General features: G+C 42.0%; 1 protein-coding gene across 1 annotated transcript in view; it reads left to right on the plus strand.

Moving 5' to 3' along the window:
- The window catches only part of PPTC7 (PTC7 protein phosphatase homolog), a 42,400-nt gene continuing 21,844 nt past the window's right edge, over nt 5,578–26,133 (plus strand). Inside the window, exon 1 of the mRNA XM_013970669.2 lies at nt 5,578–6,166. Coding sequence (XP_013826123.2) covers nt 5,932–6,166 — 235 coding nt within the window. The 5' untranslated portion in view covers nt 5,578–5,931. The remainder of the gene's footprint in view (nt 6,167–26,133) is intronic.

A 26,133-nucleotide genomic window follows, 5' to 3' on the forward strand; every position in this document is an offset into this window, starting at 1 on the left:
TCTCAGGATTCTGAGTTCTTTCTGAAGGGATATAGACAAGAATCTGACATGTATCTGAGTGTTCTGCAGAAATTAAGACTCCCCACCGCCCCACTACCACCCACCACCCTGCCTTGCACCCAGGTGGAGAATGGTGGCAACATTTTGACCACAAACACACAGACCCCAGACTGGCTGGAACCAGAAAGCTAATGAAGATTTACGAAACATCACCCTGTTACCTCACCCCCAATCAATCAGAAAAATGTTCATGACCTGATCATGCACCCTGCAACTCTCACCATCAATGTTGCCTTTAAAAACCTTGGCCTGAAAGCCATCAGGAAATTTTTAATTCTTTTGAGCACTAGCTGTCTGTTCTTCTTGCTTAGTGCCCTGTACTTTTCTTTACCACAACCCCCTGTCAGTAGACTGACTTTACTGAGCATCAGGCAAGGGAGTTGAGTTCAGTGACATCAGCATCTTCTTCTGAACCCACTAGTCAGACCCAATTCTCCTCTCATGGAAGTAGTAAAGAAATAAATCAGATGTTTTATTTCAGTAATTTTTCTACTGAGGCGTGGCAGTTCCCTCTCCTCTATGTAAACAGGCAGAGAAGTTCTCTTCTAAAAACTGCCTTTGGTTTAGTAACTTATTCCTGATTCAATAATTGTAGTCATGGTGTCAGGATCACCTGATCTGTCAGAATTCACTTCACTGCAAGTCAAATTCAAAGTTGCTTAAATAAAAGAGGGAATTAATATGACTTCAGGGACTGATGACTTCAGGCAAAGCTGGATTCAGGGGTTTAATCGATATCACAAATTCTCTTGTTGTTCACCATCTCTAGGCTCTGCTTCTCTCTAAATTCCCTTCATTCTCAAGCTGGCTCTTCCCAAGCAGTGGCAAAAATGGCCATCAGCAGTTCTAAGCTTGCATCTTATGGGTTTAGAAAACGCTAGTGAGAATGTCTCCTTAATGCTTTCAGCAAAATCCCATAGTGGAGTTTCATTGGTCTAGCTTGGGTCATGTGCTTTCCTATTGGACCAATCACTGTGACCAAGAGAATGCAATGCACTGATTGGTCAGGCCTGGATAATGTGCCCTCCTGAAATCTAGTTCCTTCCAAACCACATAAACCAACATAGATTATTCCCCCAAGGAATCAAAATACTGTTATCAGAGACTGGACGGCAACGGATTCTAGATGGGAGAAAACATGACCATCACACACAATGCAAAGTTCAGTGGAAAGAGCAGCTTGTGGCTAGTGCCTTCAAAGAGCCTTCTAAAAGGCTTTGCAGGGCAGGGACCAAGACTCTCCCGGAGGGCTCTCCAGTTAACCTAGCTCCACCGATAAAATTCCTATGGGAGGAACCTGTTACTTACCCTTCCCTTTTCTCAGTTGTGAAACGAGTTGCTTGTTCTATATGACCTCTAATGTTCTCTTAGTCAACAGCATTCACTTCTTAGGTATTTATTTATTACCTAGTGTATGCTAGGCAGTGTTCCAGACACTTGAGATAAAGGATAAAATACACAAAATCCCCTACTCTTATGGAACTTACATTTTAGTCAGGGAGGAGACAAACAATAAACAGAATAAATGAGTCCCACGTGAAGCATAGACAGGACTGTTGGGTGTTTTCATGCTTAAATAGGTGGTCAGTGCAGGTCATGCAGGTAATGCACAGGGAAGTTCTTAATCCATGGTATCTTTCGCTCTCATTCTCATCACTATTCTTGCTTTATTATCTTATAATATTATTTATTGTTATTTTATTATTATTGGCACATTTAGAGCATTTAGTGAACCCCCGCCTTGTTCTTTCCAGCATTAAGCACCCTCAGCTTAGCATACAAGACCCTCTGCTTTAAGTCCTAAACTACTTTTTTTTTTTTAGTGGAGATATTCACACACCATAACATTCACTCCTTTAAAGTGTCCAGTTCATTGTTTTTTAGTACATATAAAATGTTATGCAACCATTACTACTAATTCCAGAACATTTTCATTACCCCAAAAAAGAACTCCAAACCCATTAGCAATCATTTCCCTTTCCCCTTCCTCCCAGTCTCTGGCAACTAGTAACCTGGGTTCTGTCTCTATGGGTTTTTCTGTTCTGGACATTTCATATAAATAGCATCATACAATGTGTGGTCTTTGGGGACTGGTTTCTTTAACTTAGTATAATGTTTTTAAGGTTCCTCTATGTTGAAGCATGTATCAGTACTTCATTCCTTTTTATGCAAAGTAGTTTCTAAACTATTTTCCCAGCTCCATTTCTCATTATTCCTCATGCAAACCCTAAGGTTGAGCAGCACTGGACGACTTGCTCTTCTTCAATCACACTCTGCATTTGCTGATTTCCCATTTCTTTCTCTTGGGATGATTATATCTCCTCCTCAGACCTCTGTCCATGCTCTTGCCATTGCTTGTGCTCAGTTGCTAAGTCGTGCCTGACTCTTTGCAACCCCAAGGACTGTAACCCACCAGGCTCCTCTGTCCATGGGATTTTCCAAGCAAGAATACTGGAGTGGATTGCCATTTCCTCCTCCAGGGGATCTTCCTGACCCAGGAAATGAACCTGTGTCTCCTGCGTCTCCACATTGCAGGCAGATTCTTTACCACTGAGCCACCTGGGAAGTCCCTGTCCATGCTGGCCTCTCACAAATGTTACTTCTCCATAAAGTGCCCTGACTGTTCTTCCATCCCAGTGGGTCCTCTTTCTCCTCCTTACATGCCTGTATTTTAACTGATGGTGCTTATTTTCTCTATACACTTACTTAATTTTAACCCTCTTTGTCAATACTATAACTGCTATTAAGGCATCAATGTTTTTTAATCCTTAACACAGAGCCTCAGACTTAGCAAGTGCTTCCCAAATATTTGTTCACTTGCAAGGCATTGGTATAACTCAGTGGTTCTGAACTAGAGGCAATTTTGCCCCCTAGGGGCATTTGCCAACATCTGGAGACATTTTTGGTTGCCCCAACTAGGGAGTGAGTGTGCTATTAGCATCTAGTAGGTTCAGATCAGGGATGCTGCTAAACACAATTCAATGTGTAGGACCGAGCCCTCCCGCAAAGAATTATGTGTATCCCAAAGGTGAATAGTACCAAGCCTGAGAAATCTTGCCATAAACTAATTAATTCTCTTTTTGAATAGGTTAACAAAAAGAAATCAGAGATCAGTGTACCAGTCTGGCAGAAAATCTCATTAGGGAATTCATGCCTTTTTTTTTTTTTTCCTTTCTTTCTTTTTTTAGGAGCTGGGGGTGACTCCAGTGCAAAGCTCTTTCCTAATGCCATAGAGGTGCCCTGGGAACACAGATGGTATTTTCACCACTTGCTCGCTTCTGAGAGTGACAACTGACCTCCCAGGAATCCTTGAAGTGCTAGGAATGTAACTCTGTTAAGGAAGAAAACTCTTAGGGCTTTTAAAGTCTAGCAAAATGTCACAAGTGAATTGTGCTCCCAGGGAGGGCAGGGGAAGGTGTATTTTTTTTTTTCTCCAAGTACCCTGTCCTGGCTTCGCCACTATAGTGAGACTTTTCAGAACTGGCTCTGGAATAAATGATTCAAGGAAACCTGATGCCCTGTCTCTTCTTTCCAAAAAGAGCAAAGGAGCTTTGAGTAAGGATTCTGTTCACACTGTGCTCCGAAAAGCAACTCATTTGCAGGAAACTCAAGGCACCGGTATCATTTAACTGTGAAAACAGTAGCCCCAACAGAGCAGAGGTTACCCAGCATGAAAGTCACATCTTATGTTCCTACTTATCTCATCCAACTGGTTCCTGTGAGTGACATGGAAATGAGGTAATATATGTCCTGAAAATGAAAAGATAGTAGCAGTCGGAGGGAGTCTGATGAGGCAAGGAATAAGGGTTGACATGCTATTTTAAAAAGTTTGTCCTTGGGGTGGAATTACCTGACATCCTGGCTGGGATTTGGTAGTGTTATGTGCTTAAAAGAACAACCTTTAGCACGGCTGGCACAGACATAAATGCCAAGCTGAGGATCCACAAGATTCCACCCTCTTCTTCTGGGCACTCTCTAATTCTTGTGGGCCATTAAAAAATAGAAAGGTGTGACTGCATGCCTAGAATCACTCTATCTTTTATCCGGTAAATGAATCTTTTTTTGTCTACACATTTGACAAAAGACCACTCATTGTGTGAAGTGGTTTGTTCAGTCCAATTTTGATGAAAACCCTTAAGGACAGAAACATATAGAGTACTTAGCACACCGTGAACCACAAAAGTATTTAATGATGACAGTAATTGGGATAACGGAATGTGCTTTGAGTGGATGGTTGGCACGTCTTTAGATATACTTTAAAAGGTGTAAAAGAGATTCGTTTGTAGATTGAGACAGGAATCCCCAGAGAAACTATCAGTCAGTCAGTTCAGTCGCTCAGTCGTGTCTGACTCTGCGACCCCATGAATCGCAGCACGCCGGGCCTCCCTGTCCTTCACCAACTCCGGGACAAAAAGCTGGAAAAGGACGAATGCTTCTGGGTGATAGCAAAAACTATTTCAGATTAGATCATTTGCCTCAAATCTGTTTTCTTTTATTTCTGAATCCATTCATTTAATCATTCCTTTATTTGACAAATGCTATATTTTATTAATATTTATGGTTCCTATTCAATTATCCTTTCTTTTGTTCAATAGTTTATAAATTGTATCAGTTGTAATAATATAGTGGCAAATGATCCTTGCCTTTAGGGTGCTTAGGATCTAGTGAAATATGCATTCATTCATTTATTAAAGTGTTTATCATGTGCCCATATGTTCTGGGGATACACTAAGAAAGAGCACAGGACACTCAAGAAATGGAATTAGATTCACGTGGATGGAAGGGGGCTTCCCATGGTGGTTCAGTGGTTAGGACTCCATGCTTCCACTGCAGGGGTGTGGGTTCAATCCCTGGTGGAGGATCTAAGGTCCTAGTCACTCTGGAGTGCAGCCAAAAAAAAAAAAAAAACACAGTGGGTGGAAGGAAGAGCAAAAGCAAAGGCCTTGAGGCACCTATGAGCATGAGGAGCCAAGGTCCTATTCACTGTGAAGTGCAGCCAAAAAAAAAAATACATATATATATATATATATATAATGAAAATAAATACGCAGTGAGTGCAAGGAGGAGCAAAAGCAAAGGCCTTGAGGCACCTGTGAACATGGCTACAGTCCAGTTAGTGGACTAAACCCGTCCCTAAACCCTTCCAATATACAAATGCTAGAGGTGTTACTAGATTTGTGTACTTCAGTTTAATATATATGTTACAGAAAAATCATACGTGACCCGATTAATTTTTCCAGGTTTTTTTTTTTTTTAAGGAACAGTGGCGTTTTCTCTTCACTGAAAGCAGGGGAGAAAACTTTCAAACAACCCACTTGCAATTCTCCGCATTTTAACTTCGGTCTCGCGTCTGGGAACTCCTCCTAGGTCCTTGAAGCAAGGCAGTGAAGTAAAAGAAGCGACTACAACCTCCTGACTACAACTCCCAGGAGACATTGTGACCACATCCTCTGCGCAAGCTCGACCTCTGTGACTGCATAGGGCACCGAGCCGAGGAGGAGGAGGCTTGGTCCTAAGCCGCGGGCCGTGGGCGGGGCTATAGGCGTGGTCATAAGGGGGGCGGTGCTGCCGGCGCGGCCCGGAACACGCTAGTGGAGCGGAAGATGGCGGCGGCAGCGGTGGCTGCAGCCGGGACCCTAGTCGGGTTGAGGCGGAGGAGCCGCCGGTTCTGACCTCGCTCTGGCTCCAGTGCGCGCGGCGGAGCGTGTGCGAGGCCCCGCGCGTCGGGCAAGGGCGGCGGCGGTAACTGCACGCCGCCTTGAGGAGCGTCCCGGCGGCGGCTCGGCTGCGGCTGAGGAGAGAGCCGGCTCCGGGCCTCCGCGTCCTCCTGTTCCCCGGGCCCCCCGCCTCCTCGGGGGGGCGGCGGCGGCAATGTTCTCGGTCCTCTCGTACGGGCGACTGGTGGCCCGCGCCGTGCTCGGCGGCCTCTCGCAGACCGACCCCAGGGCCGGAGGCGGCGGCGGCGGCGGCGGCGGCGGCGACTACGGGCTGGTGACGGCCGGCTGCGGCTTCGGCAAGGACTTCCGTAAGGGCCTCCTCAAGAAGGGCGCTTGCTATGGGGACGACGCGTGCTTCGTAGCCCGGCACCGCTCAGCAGACGTGCTTGGTGAGTGCCCGGCCGGGTCCCCCCTCCCCAGCCCCGGATCCGCCTCCTGGGGACTCCCCTGCTCGGGGCTTTTCCAGCTCCTCCAGGCGGTAAGAGGAGCCAGTGAGCCAGTAGTAGCTCATTGTACGGAGCGCTTACTAGGTGCCAGGCGCCGTGCCAAGCGCTTGAAGGTGCGTTTTCCACTTGATCAACCCCCATTTTAGAGATGAGGAAACTGAGGTGCTGAGCGGTGGAGCCACATGCTCAAGGTCACACACCCTGAGAATGTGACCAGTTTGTCTGAGTCCGGAACCGCACTGTTAGTCACTTGGCAGTGCCAGCCCCAGACGACCTCGTTCCCTTCCCCGGCGACACCTGCAGGCTCCGAACCTCGCTCTCACTCCCTCGCTCCCTTCCTCCTCCCTCTGCGTGCCCTGGGGATCCCTGCTTCTTCGAGCTCCTGACGCCTTGGCCCGGCTATGGGTTGCGGGCTCCCGGGCAGACTGGCTGTCGTAAGCCCTGCACAGCTCAGCCGCATTCTTTCGTCGCCTCGATCCAAGACCAGATCTCCATCCTTGTCGGAGTCTTGCAGCAGAGGCCGCTGGCCTGGTAAAAAATCACTCGCAGTGCATTCTTCCAACTGATCTTGGCCACTTGAGGTCACTTAGGGTGGAAGAGAGTCTCCTTGACCCAAAATAGAATGGTCAAACCCTCTTCTCCACTGCGGCCAAGAAAGCCTTGAGAATTGGTTAAAGCCATTTCAGGCCACAGGTGCTTCAGAGGGCCTAGTCCAGTTACATCTTAGGGGTTGGGAGTCTTTAGAGTTAGAGCTTGCAGAAATGGCTAAATAGAATTCAGAAGCGATCAGAAACTTCATCATCATGCATGTCTTTGGAGGCAGTGCGTGTGCTACAGACTCCTATGCCATTTAAATCTCTCAATAAATGGAGCACTTCCTGTGAAAATGAAGGACACGTTGTCATTGAACTCAAGTTCAAATGTCGCTTTGTTTTCACTTCTCAGGTGAGATTGAGTAATTTGACTACTTTAAATTGCATATACTGAGCCAAAGCTTGGCATTGGAACACAAGGTCCTGTAATTTTATAATGATAATTACTTTTTAATTTGCTCTCAGAATAAGTCTATTATCTTTGCTTTTACTCATGTACTGTGTATGAAGATAGCACTAGAAAAGTTGTTTTCATTTTAATTTATGAAAGACTCCTTTAGGTAGGTTGGAAAAAATCATTTAGTGTTTAGGCAAAGACTCCTTAGAAGGGAACTTGCAAGTTTTAAAAAAAATTTTTATTGGATTATAGTCGATTTACAATGTTGTTAGTTTCTGCTGTACAAAAGTGAATCAGATACACATATATCCGCTTGTTTCTAGATTCTTTTCCCATGTAGGTCATTATAGAGTACTGAGTAGAGTTCCCTGGGGGAACTTGAAAATTGAAGTCATACAAATCACTCTAAAGTCAGCTCGACCCTGACTAAGAGTTTAGTTATTTATTTAATTTCTATTTGACTGTGCTGGGTCTTCCTTGCTGCACGCAGGCTTTCTCTAGTTGCCGCAGGCAGGGGCTTCTCTTGTTGAGCATGTACTCTGGGCATACTGGCTTCAGTAGTTGTGGTGCATGGGCTTGGTAGTTGTGATGCAGAGGCTTAGTTGCTCGGTGGCATGTGGGATCTTCCTGAACGAAGGATTGAACCCATGTCTTCTGCATTGGCAGGCAGATTCTTAACCACTGGGGAAGCACCGATATCTCTTTTTTTTAAAAGGTCGGTCAGTGGTTCTTTTTTCATTACAGTCGAGGCACTTCACAGTTAAAAGCTTGTGACCTGTACTGCTTTTTCAAGTTGCTGGTATAGTGCAATAGGATAGAGGATATTGAGCCACTAAGGTTTCCCCTTAAAAATCTGCTGTGTGCTGGCTTATGTGAAAGATCTGTGATTTGATTAATGATTCAGGGGATAGTTTAATGTGTCAGATGCCTATGCTGAAATTTGATTTGAAGTTTTTTGAAGGCTACCTTCTTAATGGAGTGGGGTATTCATAAGGATATGTGAAACTTTGGTCAAACCCATTTTGAAAAATGTATAAACATACCATCCTGGCATAAACCCAGCCTGGTTTGGCACTCAGCTTTTCCACTCTCTGATCTGTGGTTTTGGGCAAGAGCCTCTCAGCTCATTTTCCTCCTCTAGACTAGAGGATGAGGGAAGTGGACTACCTGATCCTCAAAAACTTGTGACCATCATATATTTTCTTTTTGTTTTGAAAAGATAGCACTCTTTGTTATTTTTCATCTCAAATAGTGGACATTACTTCCCATTTTATTCACATGGCCACCTTCAGTAGATATTTTGTTTTATATCTGGCGCTGAAACCAGTGGTTCTTAACTTTGCTTGGTTCACTGTCCAAAGACTTTCTCTCTTCAGAAATGTGCATAGAGACAGAATTTTGCATAGGCCTTTGGAGACTTCAGAGACCCCGTGAAGTACATAGAATCCACCTATGGGCCACCTAGAGGTCCATCTAGAGGTCCTTTTGGGTGGTACCAGATTAAGAACTACAGCTCTGTAGCCCCTCTTGAAGGGAATGTTCCTAGACATAACCAGACAGATGATGGCTTATGTGAGCTAGGGATGGTCTTTGGCCATATTTGACAAAGAGCTGTTTTGAGAGAGAATTGTATGCAAATCAGGGAACACAGGTTCTCTAGGACTGTCTGTGTTGGAGCAGTTCTTCCAGAAAGCCATCTTGAGAGCCACCTGATACAATTTCTGAGTTGGCCTCATTTGATCTTTGGTTTCCACAAACCAATTCATATGATGATGACTCCTCTGTTTTAGTGACACCATCCCCCCCATTATAGGCAGATCTGGTTATCTCTTGCTATGGAAGAGGTAATGAACCTCAGTGAGTTTTTAATACTGCTTTTTACTCTGAAAGTTGGAGTTGTAAACTGAATTGCATTAAAGACTATGTTGTGGGAGTTCCCTGGTGGCCTAGTGGTTAGGACTCAGTGCTTTCACTGCTGAGGCCCAGGTTTGATGGTGGCTCAGTCAGTAAAGAATCTGCCTGCAGTGTGGGAGATGTGGGTTTGACCCCTGGGTTGGGAAGATCCCCTGGAGAAGAAAATGGCAACCCACTTCAGTGGATTCTTGCCTGGGGAATTCCATGGACAGAGGAGCCTGGAGGGCTACAGTCCATGGGGTCCCCAAAGAGTCGGACACAACTGAGCAACTAAGCACAGCACACCACAAGGGAACTGAGATCCCACAAGCAACATGGAGCAGCCAAAAAAAAAGAGGCTGTGTTGAATAATGTTATGTTGAACCTCAGTGCTTTGAACCTTCTAGTTCTATAGATAATTAGTTTTCTTTGGGTTGACGCTATTTATTGCTGAGTTATCTGTGTAACTCACTGTGGTTATCTAGGACTCTTTGGAATGAAAGCTGTTTATTTCTTTTTGTATTAGAAAGAGAAAGCTATTTTATTTCTTCAATTTAGAATTATCTGTCCTGTTAGTCATGCAGTGACTAAAAGTACTTGCTGCTTTACAACATTTTTGTAGAGTCCCACTGGATTTCTTTTAGGAAAAACCAACTATGGTGGGTGTGGTGAGACATAGGAACCACTCCTATCCCCTGGAAAATTGGCAAAGGTGCTTTCTCTTTATTAGGTCCAACAGGAGTAAACCAGTACCAGCAGGAGCTATGTGCACTTTTCTTTTTCCTTCTTCCCTGTGACTAATACTGGGTTCTCTTGTTACTCAGTGCGGCGTGGTTGCCTAAGTACATAAAAATATGGGAGCTGCCTAGTGTGTAATTGCTGGGCCTCTCACAGCCCTAAGCTACTTAACAATAGAATCAAAGACTGTTGAGGGTTGTAAGATTTAGAAACCTTGGAATCCGATTCTTTCATTTTACTGAAGAGAAGACAGAAGTCTGCAGAGGGTCAAATGACTTTACCAAGGTTACTTCATTAGGAGTAACGCCACAAGGTTACTTTGCCAAGGTTAATGGCAGAATTAGGACTAGCACCAAGATTCCCTGTTCCAGTCCTCTTTCTGTTACACCACTGGTTAAGTGTTCTTGACAAGATAGGTGAGTTCAGAACTGGTGTGTCTTTTGGTACCGTTAAATCATTCTGGTAATGCTTTTCTCCCTTAAGGGTGTGTGTGTGTGTGTGTATGTACTTCTTTATTCATTCTATGACTCATAATTGAAGTGCAGCAAAACTCCTTTGTATACTAAACCACAGTTTATTCAAAAAAAGATAGCATGGTGTAGGCCATCTAAGTTCTGGCTTTGAGTTGTATTGAGTTTTACAGTAATTCTTGTAAAACTGGACAATGTTTATTTAAGCTTGATTAACTTGAAACCTTAAGAGACTTAAATTGAAGAAAGTAGGGAAAACCACTAGACCATTCAGGTATGACCTAAATCAAATCCCTTATGATTATACAGTGGAAGTGAGAAATAGATTTAAGGGACTAGATCTGATAGACAGAGTACCTGATGAACTACGGATGGAGGTTCCTGACATTGTACAGGAGACAGCGATTAAGACCATCCTATGGAAAAGAAATGCAAAAAAGCAAAATGGCTGTCTGAGGAGGTCTTACAAATAGCTCTGAAAAGAAGAGAAGTGAAAAACAAAGGAGAAAAGGAAGGATATTCCCATTTGAATGTAGAGTTCCAAAGAATAGCAAAGAGAGGTAAGAAAGCCTTCCTCAGCAATCAATGCAAAGAAATAGAGGAAAACAACAGAGTGGGAAAGACTAGAGATCTCTTCAAGAAAATTACAGATACCAAGGGAACATTTCATGCAAAGGTGGGCTCGATAAAGGACAGAAATGGTATGGACCTAACAGAAGCAGAAGATATTAAGAAGAGGTGGCAAGAATACACAGAAGAACTGTACAAAAAAGATCTTCATGACCCAGATAATCACGATGGTGTGATCACTCACCTAGAGCCAGACATCCTGGAATGTGAAGTCATGTGGGCCTTAGAAAGCATCACTACGAACAAAGCTAGTGGAGGTGATGGAATTCCAGTTGAGCTATTTCAAATCCTGAAAGATGATGCTGTGAAAGTGCTGCACTCAATATGCCAGCAAATTTGGAAAACTAAGCAGTGGCCACAGGACTGGAAAAGGTCAGTTTTCATTCCAATCCCAAAGAAAGGCAATGCCAAAGAATGCTTAAACTATCGCACAATTGCACTCATCTCACATGCTAGTAAAGTAATGCTCAAAATTCTCCAAGCCAGGCTTCAGCAATATGTGAACCGTGAACTTCCAGATGTTCAAGCTGGTTTTAGGAAAGGCAGAGGAACCAGAGATCAAATTGCCAGCGTCCGCTGGATCATGGAAAAAGCAAGAGAGTTCCAGAATAACATCTATTTCTGCTTTATTGACTATGCCAAAGCCTCTGACTGTGTGGATCACAATAAACTGTGGAAAATTCTGAAAGAGATGGGAATACCAGACCACCTGACTTGCCTCTTGAGAAATCTGTATGCAGGTCAGAAAACAATAGTTAAAACTGGACTTGGAACAACAGACTGGTTCCAAATAGGCAAAGGAGTGCGTCAAGGCTGTATATTGTCACCCTGCTTATTTAACTTATATGCAGAGTATATCATGAGAAACGCTGGGCTGGAAGAAGCACAAGCTGGAATCATGATTGCTGGGAGAAATATCAATAACCTCAGATATGCAGAGGACACCACCCTTATGGCAGAAAGTGAAGAGGAACTCAAAAGCCTCTTGATGAAAGTGAAAGAGGAGAGTGAAAAAGTTGGCTTAAAGCTCAGCATTCAGAAAACTAACAGCGTGGCATCCGGTCCCATCACTTCATGGGAAATAGATGGGGAAACAGTGGAAACAGTGTCAGACTTTATTTTTGGGGGCTCCAAAATCACTGCAGATGGCAGATTGCAGCCATGAAATTAAAAAACGCTTACACCTTGGAAGGAAAGTTATGACCAATCTAGATAGCATATTAAAAACCAGAGATTTTACTTTGCCCACAAAGGTCCGTCTAGTCAAGGCTATGGTTTTTCCTGTGGTCATGTGTGGATGTGAGAGTTGGACTGAAAGAAAGCTGAGCGCTGAAGAAGTGATACTTTTGAACTCTGGTGCTGGAGAAGACTCTTGCGAGTCCCTTGAACTGCAAGGAGATCCAACCAGTCCATCCTAAAGGAGACCAGTCCTGGGTGTTCATGAAGGACTGATGCTGAAGCTGAAACTCCAATACTTCGGCTACCTCATGCGAAGAGTTGACTCATTGCAAAAGACCCTGATGCTGGGAGGGATTGGGGGCAGGAGGAGAAGGGGACAACAGAAGATGAGATGGCTGGATGGCATCACCGACTCGATGCACATGAGTTTGGGTGAACTCTGGGAGTTGGTGATGGACAGGGAGGCCTGGTGTGCTGCAGTCCATGGGGTCACAAAGAGTTGGACATGACTGAGCGACTGAACTGAACTTGAAACCTTAAACAGAAATAAAAGTGTACCTTCTAGATAAAATTTTGATTGTGGCCAGGAATGTGAAATGTTTCTGTGAGTTGTGCCAGTCTTAAAAGTAGTTTGTCTTGGGACTTCCTGGCAGTCCAGTGGTTAGGCCTCCACACTTCCACTGCACAGGGTACAAAGTTTGATACCTGGTCAGGGAACTAGGATCCTGTAAATCCCTCAGCATGACCACACACAAAAAAATTTTTTTAATAAAAAGTAGTTGTCTTAAAGTATGAGGATTACTTGAACAATATAAAGATCAAAGTTTTATATAGAAAGTGAACTGGTTAGGTAGAATTTGATGTTTTCCGACAGTCATAGTAATTTTGATATACTTGATCAAATAAAAGCTCTATATCTGAAAGTGAGTTGCCCTTGTAACAAAGTACTAGTCACCTTGGAGGAGTGTGTATGTGTGCTAATTCCAGCCTTTCAAGAAGCCCTCATTTGAATTTCCCTTATCTAGATTTCAAGCTGTGTCAGGAAACCAGTCTCATCATTTATATAGTCACAATTTTCTGAAAGTCAGAATTCAACCTGACCTACCTGTCAACATTCAGCCAACATGACCCTGACTGAATTTTTTTAAATATACAATTCACCTGCCATGACATTCACTGTTTAAAGTGAAAAGTTCAGTAACACAACATTCATAAGGTTGTGCAACCACTGCCGCTAACTAGTTCCAGAACATATTCATCACTCTGCGAGAAAACCCCTAATGATTAGTCACTTCCCAACTCCCCTCCCTCAGCCCCTGGCAACAGAAAGTAGATTCTGATACTACAGATGTGTCTATTTTGGGCATTTCAGGTGAATGAAATCATGTAGTACGTGGTCTTTGGTGTCTGACTTTTTTTCACTCAGCATAAGATTTTTAAAATTTACCCATATTGGGACTTCCTGGCAGTCCAGCGGTTAGGACTTTGCCTTCCAATGCAGAAGATGCCAGTTCAGGCCCTGGTCAGGGAGCCAAGATCCCACATGCTTCATGGCCAAAAAACCCCCAAAATATAAAGCAGAAGCAGTACTAGAAGATTTATTTACACTGTAGTGTATATTCCTTTTCATGGCCGAATGCGATTCTGATATGGGTATGCCTCATTTGAAAATATCTGTTAATGGACCCTGTGTTGTTTCTACTTTGGGGCTGTTGTGAATAGAGCTGCTATGACACATTTATGTATAAGTTTTTTTGTAAACATATTTTCTATTCTCTTGGGTATATACCAAGAAATGAAATTGCTAGTCATATTGTAACTCTGTAACTGTGAGCAATATAGTTGTCTTTATATATCTATTTTATATCATTCTAATATAATTATTACTAGAGGGGGAATATTTTTTAAATGTCAGCAATCAGATATATAAGTTCTGAGATCAATCAGTACTTTAAATATGCTGGATTTTATAATAATCTATTTGCTTTCGAGAGAAAATTGTGGAATGTTAAGGAAGTATGAGAATTGTTGGCTCAGTAAAAGAGCCTTCCAGGACTCGTAGAAACAGCAGGGTTTAAGAAGCTACTGACGGAAAAAATAGCTGCTGATTAGTTGCTCTCCGACTCTTCATGGTATTCTCTCATTCTGTAATAGATTACAGGGTTAACGGATAGAGGAGTTTTGCTGTTTGTTTCTTAAATCCTGTTCACTGATATTTTTCTCATTTTGCTACATAGGTATATTATTCTTTTCATAAGGTATAAGGCATGTTATTTTTAAAGTCATTGTCTCATTTGTTACACTGTCAGAGAGAGCTGCTTTTCTTTTAGTCAGTCTTTAGGAATTCTCAAGCTTAGGTTTTAAATTTTCCTAACTTCCAGCTTCTCTCTGTTTGTTAATAATCTCCTTAAAGGAATCTGGATGAATTTTTTTTTTAATAGAGCAAGTAATTGCATTTTAAATGCATGACAGTACTTATTAGAAAATATACTTTTGTTAAAAGGTTTTAAATTGTAGAAGAAGGTAAGAGGTAGATATTAGCTGCTTGTGCTGTGGGTGTTTTGGGGGGAGAGGAGTTGAGGGAACCTGGATTAGAGGAGGCTGTTCCTGAACTTTAGCCCTGCTTTCTGAAACTGCCCAATACATGACCTGAATGGTTGCAACAGTGTCCAAACGGAGTTTGTACCCCTGTGACTCAAGAACCACTACACCAGGTCAGAGTATTTGACCTACAACCATGTCCTTTGAATAAACGCTTATGTCAAGTTCAAGCTAAATGTCAAATTCATTTTATAAAGGTCCCTGTGCCTTTTAGAGAGGCCTTAACTGGGACTTTAAGTCAGAATTTTCAGGAAAATGCTTTGGAAGAGTAAGTTGACAGTTTGTTCTGTCTAAAGAAGTTTTACTTTTCTGTCAGTTGAAGAATGATGTGCTTTCTAAGTTTGCCTTTCAAAGCTAGTGTTAACTTTTGGTCTCATTTTAAGAACTGGTTACCTATATCCTAATTTTTGTCATTTGTATTAAATTCAGTGATCTGTCTTGTTTGAGAGTTGTCAAATATTTTTAAAATCTATTAGTTTTCTATCTCTCTGAGATATAAAAGCATTTGTTTCCTGTTATTAAACAGTTCACACAGTTCACAGAATTGCATCATAAATCAAGACATTTTTTGCAGAAACTGACGCATTGCAAAAGGCATTGGGCTGATAACACACACTTACTCATTTAAACTTGAGTTGACAAGTGGCACCGATCTTCCAGTTTAAAATTTTAAAGAAAATGCTAAACACTTTTGAATGGGATCCCAAACTGAATTTTAAGGGAATGCTGTGGTGGTGGGGGTGGGGCAGTGAAGGAGCAGAAACTTTTCTTTAAAGATACTTCATTCTGTTTTCTCCTAAGCCTTTGTTCAATATCTGACACAAAGTATGATTCAACTTACCAGTGCTTTATTCAGTGCTTTAGATTTTACAGTGTATTTTTATGTTTTACCTTATTTAATCTTTTAACTATGAGATAGTTTCTCTTACCTCTGCTTAATCTGTGTCTGTTTCCTCATCTATAAAGTTGACTCATCAGTAAGGTTAGTATAGCTAGTATCAGAGCTGGGACTTGAACCTAAGTTTTCTCTTTCGAATCTAGTGCTTTTAAATAAATGATTTTGTTTTGTGCTTATAAAAAGTAACACGTTAACAAAAGCACAGTATGAAATACTTGTAACTTATAACTCAGTTACAGTCAGTGTGGTTTCCGCTAACTTTTGTGTATATACAATTGTATGTATACAAATTAACAAATAAGATCAGGTTACTATATATTCTGCTCTGTAATGTTATTAATAAGTAATGTAAATTGAGCATATTTCCATACTAATAATCTTAGGTATATTTTACTGCATATATAGCCCATGAAGTCCTCTATTTTTAGTTATTTAGATTATTTCCAATTTTCTGTTACAAGTAACACTAGAGTAAATATCTGTACATTTGAATATTTCTTTAGGATAAATTCCTTGAAGAGGAGTTCCTGAGTCTAAGGCTATGAACTTTTGAAAGGCTTCTGATTTAAATAGTAGTGTAGGTCCTTCCAAAAAAGTTGTTCAAATTCATACCTTTCCATTGGTTATGAAATTACTCTCATCAGTAAGCTTATTGTTGGAACCTCCCTGGTGGTGCATTGGATGGGAATTTGTCTGCCAGTACAAGGAACACAGGTTCGATCCCTGGTCCAGGAAGATACCACGTGCTGCGGAGCAAATAAGCCCCTGCGCCACAGCCACTGAGCTTGAGCTCTAGAGCCCTCAACTGCAATTACCGAGCCCCGCTGTCAAAACTACTGCAGCCTGAGTGCCTAGAGCCCGTGCTCTGCAACATGAGAAGCCTGCACACTGCAACTAGAGTTGCCCCCGTGCAAAGCAACGAAGACCCAGAGCAACAAAAATAAATAAGGAAAAATTAAAATATATATATATAAGCTTATTGTTGATCTTGAGTCTGTCATATTTAACAATTTATGAATTTACTAGGTTCTTAAACAGTTATTTTTGAGGTGAATAAGTTTATAGCTGGTGAATAGTTCTAGAATTGATTGAATTGTTGGTATGAATCCCACGGACTACAAAATGACTGCAAAAACTTTGCCAGAGACTACAAAAGTGACTTGCTACAAAGAGTGCTTTCTGCTTAGCGACTGAGTACTATTTTGACTCAAGCCAGTTCCAACACATTTTTGCACTGATTTTTCTTTTACTCATTTCTTTTTGCTCATTCCCTCATCATCATGGAACTTCTTTCTTTTTGTACTACTGTGACTGTACATTTTGATCTTTGAAGGATGCTGTCCCTAGTAGGTTTTTGACTTATCAAAGTGGTCTGTGCCGTCATTTGAGGCAGATGCAAAAGGTTAGCTATGCTGAATGAAGCAAACAAAGAGTGCTTCTGTTTTTACATCAGTGTTTGGGTAGCAGTTTTGAATTAGAAAATAGATTTAAACTATTTACACAAGAAAACTGTTCATGGCCTCTAGGTTGAATGCTAATTGGCAATATGGTCATCAGTGTTGCTATGAAATGAGAAAATATAAACAGAGATGTCTTATTTTAAAAATCCACTTCTTAATTCTTGAGAAGCCACATTCATCTTAGTTTTCTTGTTCCTGTACACTGAATTCACTGAACAATTAATGGTCTTTGATGTGTTTTGTGAATAAATTCTACACATATATACTAAATCATTTACAGATTGCCTGAATTCAGTGAAGCCAGTTAATCTATAGCTATCTTTTATTTTATCAGAATTTCAAATTGAAAAATGGTTGGCCTTCCTTTTTGTCAGTGGCCTAAAGGAGAAAACCCTGGAGAAGGAAATGGCAACCCACTCCAGTATTCTTGCCTGGAGAATCCCATGGACAGAGGAGCTTGGTGGGCTACAGTCCACAGGTGGCAAAGAGTCGGACACGACTGAGCGACTTCACTTTCACTTTCACTAAAGGAGAGAAAACTTCCTCAACATTCTAGTCAGATGGTTAAAACTGAAGTAAAAGGATATGGGACATTGTTTTTTTAAATCATTATTGAAATTCTCTGAAAACATACATGAGGTGGTATACTAATGGGAAAGGATAAATTGAGAAGCCTACAATGGAATGTTTGTTTCAAAAGTAAATGTAATATTCTTCATACAGTAAATGTGATATTCTTTTCAGGTGGCGCTAGTTATAAAGCACCCACCTGCCATTTCAGGAGACATAAGAGATATGAGTTTGATCCCTGGGTCGGGAAGATCCCCTGGAGAAGGACATGGCAGCGCACTCCGGTATTCTTGCCTGGAGAATCCTGTGGACAGAGGAGCCTGACGGGCTACCATCCATAGGGTTGCAAAGAGTTGGACATGGCTAAAGTGACTTAGTACGTGCCTATTAACTTTTATTTTATAGAGTTTCTAAAACAGGCTCCCTTGTCTTGCATTGTGACTTCAGTTCAGTTCAGTCACTCAGTCATGTCCGACTCTTTGCGACCCCGTGAACTGCAGCACTCCAGGCCTCCTTGTCCATCACCAACTCCCGGAGTCCACCCAAACCCATGTCCGTCGAGTTGGTGATGCCATCCAACTGTCTCATCCTCTGTTGTCCCCTTCTGCCCTCAATCTTTCCCAGCATCAGGGTCTTTTCAAATGAGTCAGCTCTTCTCATCAGGTGGCAAAAGTTTTGGAGTTTCTGCTTCATTGTCAGTCCTTTCAATGAACACCCAGGACTGGTCTCCTTTAGGATGGACTGGTTGGATCTCCTTGCAGTCCAAGGGACTCACAAGAGTCTTCTCTAGCACCATAGTTCAAAAGCATCAATTTTTTGGCTCTCAGCTTTCTTTATAGTCCAACCCTCACATCCATACAAGACCACTGGAAAAATCATAGCCTTGACTGGATGAACTTTTGTTGGCAAAGTAATGTCTCTGTTTTTTAATATGCTGTCCAGGCAAGAATACTGGAGTGGGTTGCCATTTCCTTCTCCAGGGGATCTTCCCAACCCAGGGATCAAACCCGGGTCTCCCGCATTGGAGGCAGACTCTTTAACCTCTGAGCCACCAGGGAAGCTCCAGTATGCTGTCTAGGTTGGTCATAATTTTTCTTCCGAGGAGTAAGCATCTTATAATTTCATGGCTGCAATCACCATCTGCAGTGATTTTGGAGCCCAGAACAATAAAGTCAGTCACTGTTTCCACTGTTTCCCCATCTGTTTCCCATGAAGTCATGGGACCAGATACCATGATCTTAGTTTTCTGAATGTTGAGCTTTAAGCCAACTTTTTCACTCTCCTCTTTCACTTTCATCAAAAGGCTCTTAGTTCCTCTTTCACTTTCTGCCATAAGGGTGGTGTCATCTGCATATCTGAGGTTATTGATGTTTCTCCCGGCAGTCTTGATTCCAGCTTGTGCTTCTTCCAGCCCAGCGTTTCTCATGATGTACTCTGCATATATGTTAAATAAGCAGGGTGACAATATACAGCCTTGACGTACTCCTTTTCCTGTTTGGAACCAGTCTGTTGTTCCATGTCCAGTTCTAACTGTTGCTTCCTGACCTGCATACAGGTTTCTCAAGAGGCAAGTCAGGTGGTCTGGTATTCCCATCTCTTTCAGAATTTTCCAGTTTATTGTGATCCAGACATTGTGACTTAGAATCTTAGAAACTCTGCAGAGAATTTGTCCTCCTGCCCTTTATTTCACAGTTGAGAAAACTAAAGTTTAGAGAAGTTATTTGGTCAGTGTCCTACAGCCAGTTAGTGGCTAAGAATGCTGGGTGCTGTGTCATCTCCAAGACTCCTTTTCAAGTGTCTTTCCATTCAGGCTTAGGTTAACGTTGTAAGAGGAGGGCACGACACCTTGTGCACCTGTAGGATGAGGTAATGGGCTCATTTCCTCCCTCTCTCTTTGTTTTTAAAAATTTTCTTTGGAATAAAGTTGATTTACAATGTAGTTTTAGGTGTACAGCAAAGTATCACTTATATATATATATCCGCTCTTTCTTTAGATTCTTTTCTCATGTAGGCCATTGCAAAGTATTGAGTAGAGTTCCCTGTGCTATACAGTAAGTTCTTAGTAAGTTCTTATTAGTTATCTATTTTAGTAGTGTATATATGTCAATCCCAGTCTCCCAGTTTATCCCTCTCCCCCACCCCCAATGGATTTCTCTTTTTGAAGTGCTCAGGTGAAAGTTGGTATACAAGAATTCAGTATTCTAACTTACCAGTACAATCACTGAATTCATTGTTTACTGGTTGTTTCCTGTTAGTCCCTGATAGATGCTGTGGAAAAGACCCAAGAACAAAACAGATTTAGGCTCTGACGTTTCATAGCCCCATGGAGAAGTTCACATATGCACAGGAACAGTATAAAAGAATGCATACACTTTTTGAGATGTGGAAACATGGAGTCGGGCTTCCAGAGATCGGTTTTTCAATAAATTGAGTGAAGTGAAGGGATTGGTAAGGCTCTCCAGATTGAGTGATCAGCAGAGGCACAGAAGACTTCCCAAATACAGCTGTTTTCAGGCTAGAGAGTAGTTTGGGCTGGCAAGGTGGAGATGGAAGGATGCCTGAGAATTGATGTTAAAAAGCAGATTAAGACCAAGTTGTCAAAGGTCACAGTTGCCATATTGGGTGTCGTTTTGTTTTTCGGTTTTGGTAGAAAGCTATAGAAGGTGTATTTGCTTTTGTTGTTTTGGATTTAGTTTGATTGTTTTTTGAAGAAGCAACACACTTGAATGGTACAGAATGCAGAAGGTATTGAGAATTCAAAAGTATGCATACAGTAAGGTTTCCCTTGTCTCCTAGCTGCAGAAGTTCCTCTCCCAGAAGCAACCAGTGATAACAGTTTTTTATATATTCTTCTAGAGAATGTTCTTAGAAATACAAGTAAATAAGTGTATATACATGGAAGGTATTTGACGAGAAATATAATATGGACGTAGCAGTCTTGTTTAAAAAAAAAGGTAGAGAGGATATAATGAGAGCTCAGAAGGCAAAAGACCAATTAGGAAGCTCCTGAAATGGTCTGAGCTAGAATGGGGTTTAACTAGGGACACTGGGAAGTAGCTGGGCTTCAGGCACAACGCAGACATAGAATCACCAGGACTTAATGATAATTGGACAAAGAGGGTGAAGGAGAAAGAGAAATTGAAGTTAATTTTGAGGTTTTACCTTCTAGAAGCTTCTTTAAGGTTTCAAGCCTGCAAGTGTGGCTGGGTTTGGCTGCCTGTAATTGGGTTAGGAAATGCAAGAGTCGACTTTGGAAATTGAAAACGGAATTGATTGGTAGAAGAGGCATTTCAGAGGCACAATCGTTTGGCTTGGGCATGCACGTGTCCATCTGGTCTTTATGGAGTCCTTACTGTGTGGAAGAAGCTGAGTCTTGTTAGAATCTCTTGCACAGTTTGGATTTTTAAACTTTGTTACGAGGCCCAGGCTTATCCTGGGCCTACTGGCTCCGTAGGTGGGGTTTGGGTTCCACAGGTCATCTCAGTGTGCAGCAGGAATTCAGAACTGTTGGGATGGGAACCCTGCTAGCACTCGGGGATGAAAGATGTTACCAGTATGAGAAAGTCTCAGCCCTTGAAGGGGGTCACAATAAGGAGAGGAATGTTATGATAGAGGTGTTGCTGTTACCATAGTAGGCTCAGGAGATCGTTAGGTCTACTAACATCTATGTGTTAGTAGTAGTTATAAGAGTCCCCACTTAAAACGATAAATTTCAAAGTGTGAACTTTGGCACATTGTATACAGCAGGTGCTTAAGAGATATTTGTTAAATAAGCTTACTTCAGAGTCATTTCTGGAATAAGAAAGCTAGTTTATTTCCTCAAGATGCAGGTGAATCTTTTTATTTGTGTATTTTTTGGAGACAAATACAGATTTGTTCCTTGGTGCTTGAAAATGTTGCTGTTAAATGTTTAATGGAATATTGAATGGTGGTGGATGTGTGACCAGGAAAGCTGAATGGACCACTCATCTTTTAGATGTTATTCATGAGTGGGAATTGTCTTTTGATTGAAACCATAGTCCAGTGTTTGTCAAGCTTGCAGCCGACACTGACCAAAGAACTCTTTTTTTCTGATCGCTGCAGAGTCTGTATACACAGTCTATAACTTGGCCTTTTTAAAGAGAGGCATAACACTCATTTACTGCGTGTTGGCCATGAGCTGAGCAGTGTAATGAGGCAATCTTTACACCATTATCCCTGTTCCCTCACACCAGGACTTGATGTTCATGAGTTGATTCCCATTTACAGGTGAAGATAATGAGGCTCAAAGTGTTACCCAGGGTGCCCTTAGGACACCTCATCCAAGTCCTGGAGCTGGAATTTGAACCCAGATCTGACTCCAAAGCCTGTGCCCTTGCCCAGTGTGTTTATAATGACTTCGATGCCACAGACGATTCACTTAGAGGCCTGGCGTTTTGCAATTCATGGGATCGCAAAGAGTCAGACATGACTGAGCGACTGAACTGAACTGAACTGGTGGTTCAGATGGTAAAGCGTCTGCCTGCAATGCAGGAGACCCAGGTTCGATCCTTGAGTCAGGAAGATCCCCTGGAGAAGGAAATGGCAACCCACTCCAGCTCTTGCCTGGAAAATTCCATGGACGGAGGAGCCTGGTAGGCTACAGTCCATGGGGTTGCAAAGAGTCGGACACGTGTTTTACTGAGATAATCTTTGTTGGGTCTAAGTACTGTTTTTTTTTGAAAGTCGCTCAGTCATGTGTGACTCTTTGTGATCCCATGAATTATACAGTCCGTGGAATTCTCCAGGCCAGAATACTGGAGTGGGTAGCCTTTCCCTTCTGCAGGGGCTCTTCCCAACCCAGAGATCAAACCCAGGTCTCCCACATTGCAGGCAGATTCTTTACCAGCGGAGCCACAAGGGAAGCCCTTCATTGTTAAGTTGCTCAGTCATGTCCAGCTCTCTGTGACCCCATGGACTGCAGCACGCCAGGCTTCCCTGACTTTCACCATCTCTGGGAGTTTGCGCAAACTCATATCCATTGAGTGGGTGATACCATCCATCCGTCTCATCCCCTGTCGCCCCCCTTCTCCTGCTTTCAATCTTTCCCAGCATCTGAGTCTTTTCCAATGAGTTCCCTCTTTGCATCAGGTGGCCAAAGTATTGGAGCTTCAGCATCGGTCTCCAGTGAATATGCAAGGTTGATTTCCTTTAAGATTAACTTGTTTGATCTTCTTGCTGTCCAACGGACTGTCAAAAGTCTTCTCAAGCACCACAGTTCAAAAGCATCAGTTAGTTATAACTATTCCTAGGCTAATAATTGAGCAAAGCCCCCTGATTAAAACAGAGAAAGACCTCAGTGAGCCTTGCTGAACTGTTAGTAGGCCTCTGGAACTTTGTTGGCATCAGGCCAGCCCTTTGCTTCTGAGGGACCTCCCAGATGCCTTAACTCCCACAGTGCATTGTTTGGCTAATTGCAGGTTAGAGGTTCGTGGTAGGGGGATGATAGGTGTTTACCTGAAGGTGAGATTTCTCTGCTCTTAGAGCTGTAACCTCACCTTTATTACTTGTACTTTATTCATATTAGTAAAAATCACAGGGAGCTGTCTGAAATGCCTCTCTCCTCAGCCTCCTCTTGAACAACTTGTATTTTCATCTTTCCAGGCTCAAATCAGACACCTCTCCCTTAATACTTTGCTGATTTCTTCAGCCGGATGTAATCTGATCTTCCTTAGTTTTGGTTTTAGTGGTGCATATTTATTTATTTATTTATTTTTATAGCCAGTTATCTTAAGCCTCTCAACCCTACTCCCCCATCACAGCACTTGATTTTAAGTTCCTCTGGCCAGGAAATCTTTTACTATATGTAAATCCCTTTGGCTCCCTTTCACCACAATGTTTTACATATAGGAAATACTCAATAAAATGTTGACTAGCTTTACTATTTAATGTAAGTGTAAAATGCAGTTCTCACTGAATTTGTATGGTTTATCATTTCTCCCTTAAAGGTAACATGTACTCATTACTGAAAAAATGAGAAAGGATGGAAAATAAAAAGAAGAAAAAAAATTACTTGTTTTGCCACCTGAAGGTCATTACTTAATTGAACAATATGTTGAAAACATAATTAGTATTCAGAAATTAAGGGTCAGTTCCTCATTTGGCCTTAATCAAAGGAATTGTTTTCACTTGTTAATTAAAAAAAAAGCATTTATTGACAGGGTTGCATGTGACTTGACCTCTCCCAGAGGGTGGTATTTTAGTAAAAAACAGCTGTTATTTTTATAGAGGGGTGAAGAAAGTAGGGGGTAAAATAGTATCCTCTTTGGGTGTTGTTTAGTTCCTAAGTCATGTCTGATTCTTTGCAACCCCGTGGACTGTAGCCCACAGGCTTCTCTGTCCATGGGATTTCCCAGGCAAAAACAGTGGAGTGGGTTGCCACCTCTTTCTCCAGGGAATCTTCCTAACCCAGGGATTGAACACTCCCCCGCCCCCGGCCCCCCCCCCCCCCCCGCCCTGTCTCCTGCATTGGCAGACACATTCTTTACCACTGAGCCACCAGAGAAGCCCTATGTTAATTGTTATGAATATTAAGCCAACCTTTAAGACCAAAATTCTAGATCTCATAAATGGAAGGAAATTTCTTCTGTTTACTTAAAGGGCCAGTATAAGGCACATATCAGATGGCTGAACTTTCATTGTTGTTACTTTCTTATTTAAATATTATTAGGCATTGTGTAACATTTCCTAATATCTAGAAATGGAAAATCCTCAGCTTTAATAGAAGCCATTAATTCTGTAACACACTAAGGGCCCTGTGTCTACTCTTTTTAACTTAAAATCAGTGTGACCCCCTACACCCAGATGATTTGTCTGTTGCTTCCTCCTGTCCAAAAAGCATTGCCAACAGCATTTAGCATTTGAATAAGATACTGTTGCAGCTCAGAAAAGAGTGAAGTGACCTTTATCTGTGACTTCACCCTCAACTTTTAAGGTACCCAAGATCCTCAGCCACAGTTAAGTCCAAATACATCATTCCACATTAAATATTTGGTATTTAAACAGAAGAGGTAAAGGAAGTTAGAGAAAAGAACACTTTTTTGTTTAAAAAGGTTGACTTTGAGTTTCTTTGCCGTCACGCTGTCATTTCCTAATCATCTTCTGGAGATTACAATCTCTAACTAATGAATTATTCTGGACAACAGGTGTAAATGTGTAAATGTATGTGTGTGCATTTTAATTTGATTAATTGTTGAGTAATTTCATGTTTTCTGAGCTAGAAAGGAATGGCTATTTTCTTTAGAATTCTGAAACATAAAATAGGTCATTTATTCCTCCTTTGAGTCCATTTTTGAGCTTTGTTAACTGTTCTGCTACTGCTGCTGCTGCTAGGTCGCTTCAGTCGTGTCCGACTCTGTGTGACCTCATAGATGGCAGCCCACTGGGCTCCCCCGTCCCTGGGATTCTCCAGGCAAAAACACTGGAGCAGGTTGCCATTTCCTTCTCCAATGCATGAAAGTGAAAAGTGAAAGTGAAGTCACTCAGTCGTGTCCAACTCTTAGCGACCCCATGGACTACAGCCTACCAGGCTCCTCCGTCCATGGGATTTTCCAGGCAAGAGTACTGGAGTGAGGTGCCATCGCCTTCTCCGGTTAACTGTTCTAGACAGTACTATTTCTTTAGCACAATTTGAGTTTTGCTGCCAGGTTCCCTTTTCACACATTTTATCACAGAGTTTGAACCATTCTTTCTTCCATCCTTTCAGCTTTATTGCCTCAGCTTTGAGTTAGCTGTTTTACTTAGAGATCTTGAGTTCTTGACGTAGACTTGGTATCTGGAGAATTCGAAGATGCATGTTTCATCGTGACTGATGCATAGTGGTTACTTCGGCGAAACCTTGCATAGGGAATATATCACTTGCTTGTTAAAGCAGGAAGGACGTCATAATCTATATAATTTCACCTCTAGAGAACTGAAAGGAGTTTTAGTCAAAGCAAATTGTACTTTTCTGAATAAATCAACTCTTAAATACATTTTCCCAGTAATCCTTCTTTTTGTTCCCTTCGGGATAATTATTTGCAGATACATTTCACAGTCCTGAATCACAGGGGAGTGTTCTTAATGCCCAAATAGTTGAGGCTTCAGGATTGTTGATACAAGTGTGATCTGTTCTATTTGCTAGAAAGTGAGTTTATACTCCGTTCTCATTTCTCTCTAGTTACAATGCTTCAGATTGTGATGTCTCTCCACAGTGTTGGTTCTGAGAACACTAGATTTCGTATTTGAAGAAGACCCTCAGCATCTGAAAAGAAGCCAGCTGTAGCACTGCAATAGCTACTGCCTAACCAGTTCCTCATTAGATGAGCATTCACTGCAGAAAGGGTAACACCAGACATCCTTATGCGTTGGGTACAGAGGGACTCCTGCTGCTTTTATTATTCACCTCTTGTGATCCAGCCAGATACTTAACTCAGTTTCTCCTCTGGAGTTTCAGTTCACTATCAAGTACCCATTCTAGTAGAT

This window comes from Capra hircus, chromosome 17 (genome assembly GCF_001704415.2).
Source record: "Capra hircus breed San Clemente chromosome 17, ASM170441v1, whole genome shotgun sequence".
NCBI lineage: Eukaryota > Metazoa > Chordata > Mammalia > Artiodactyla > Bovidae > Capra > Capra hircus.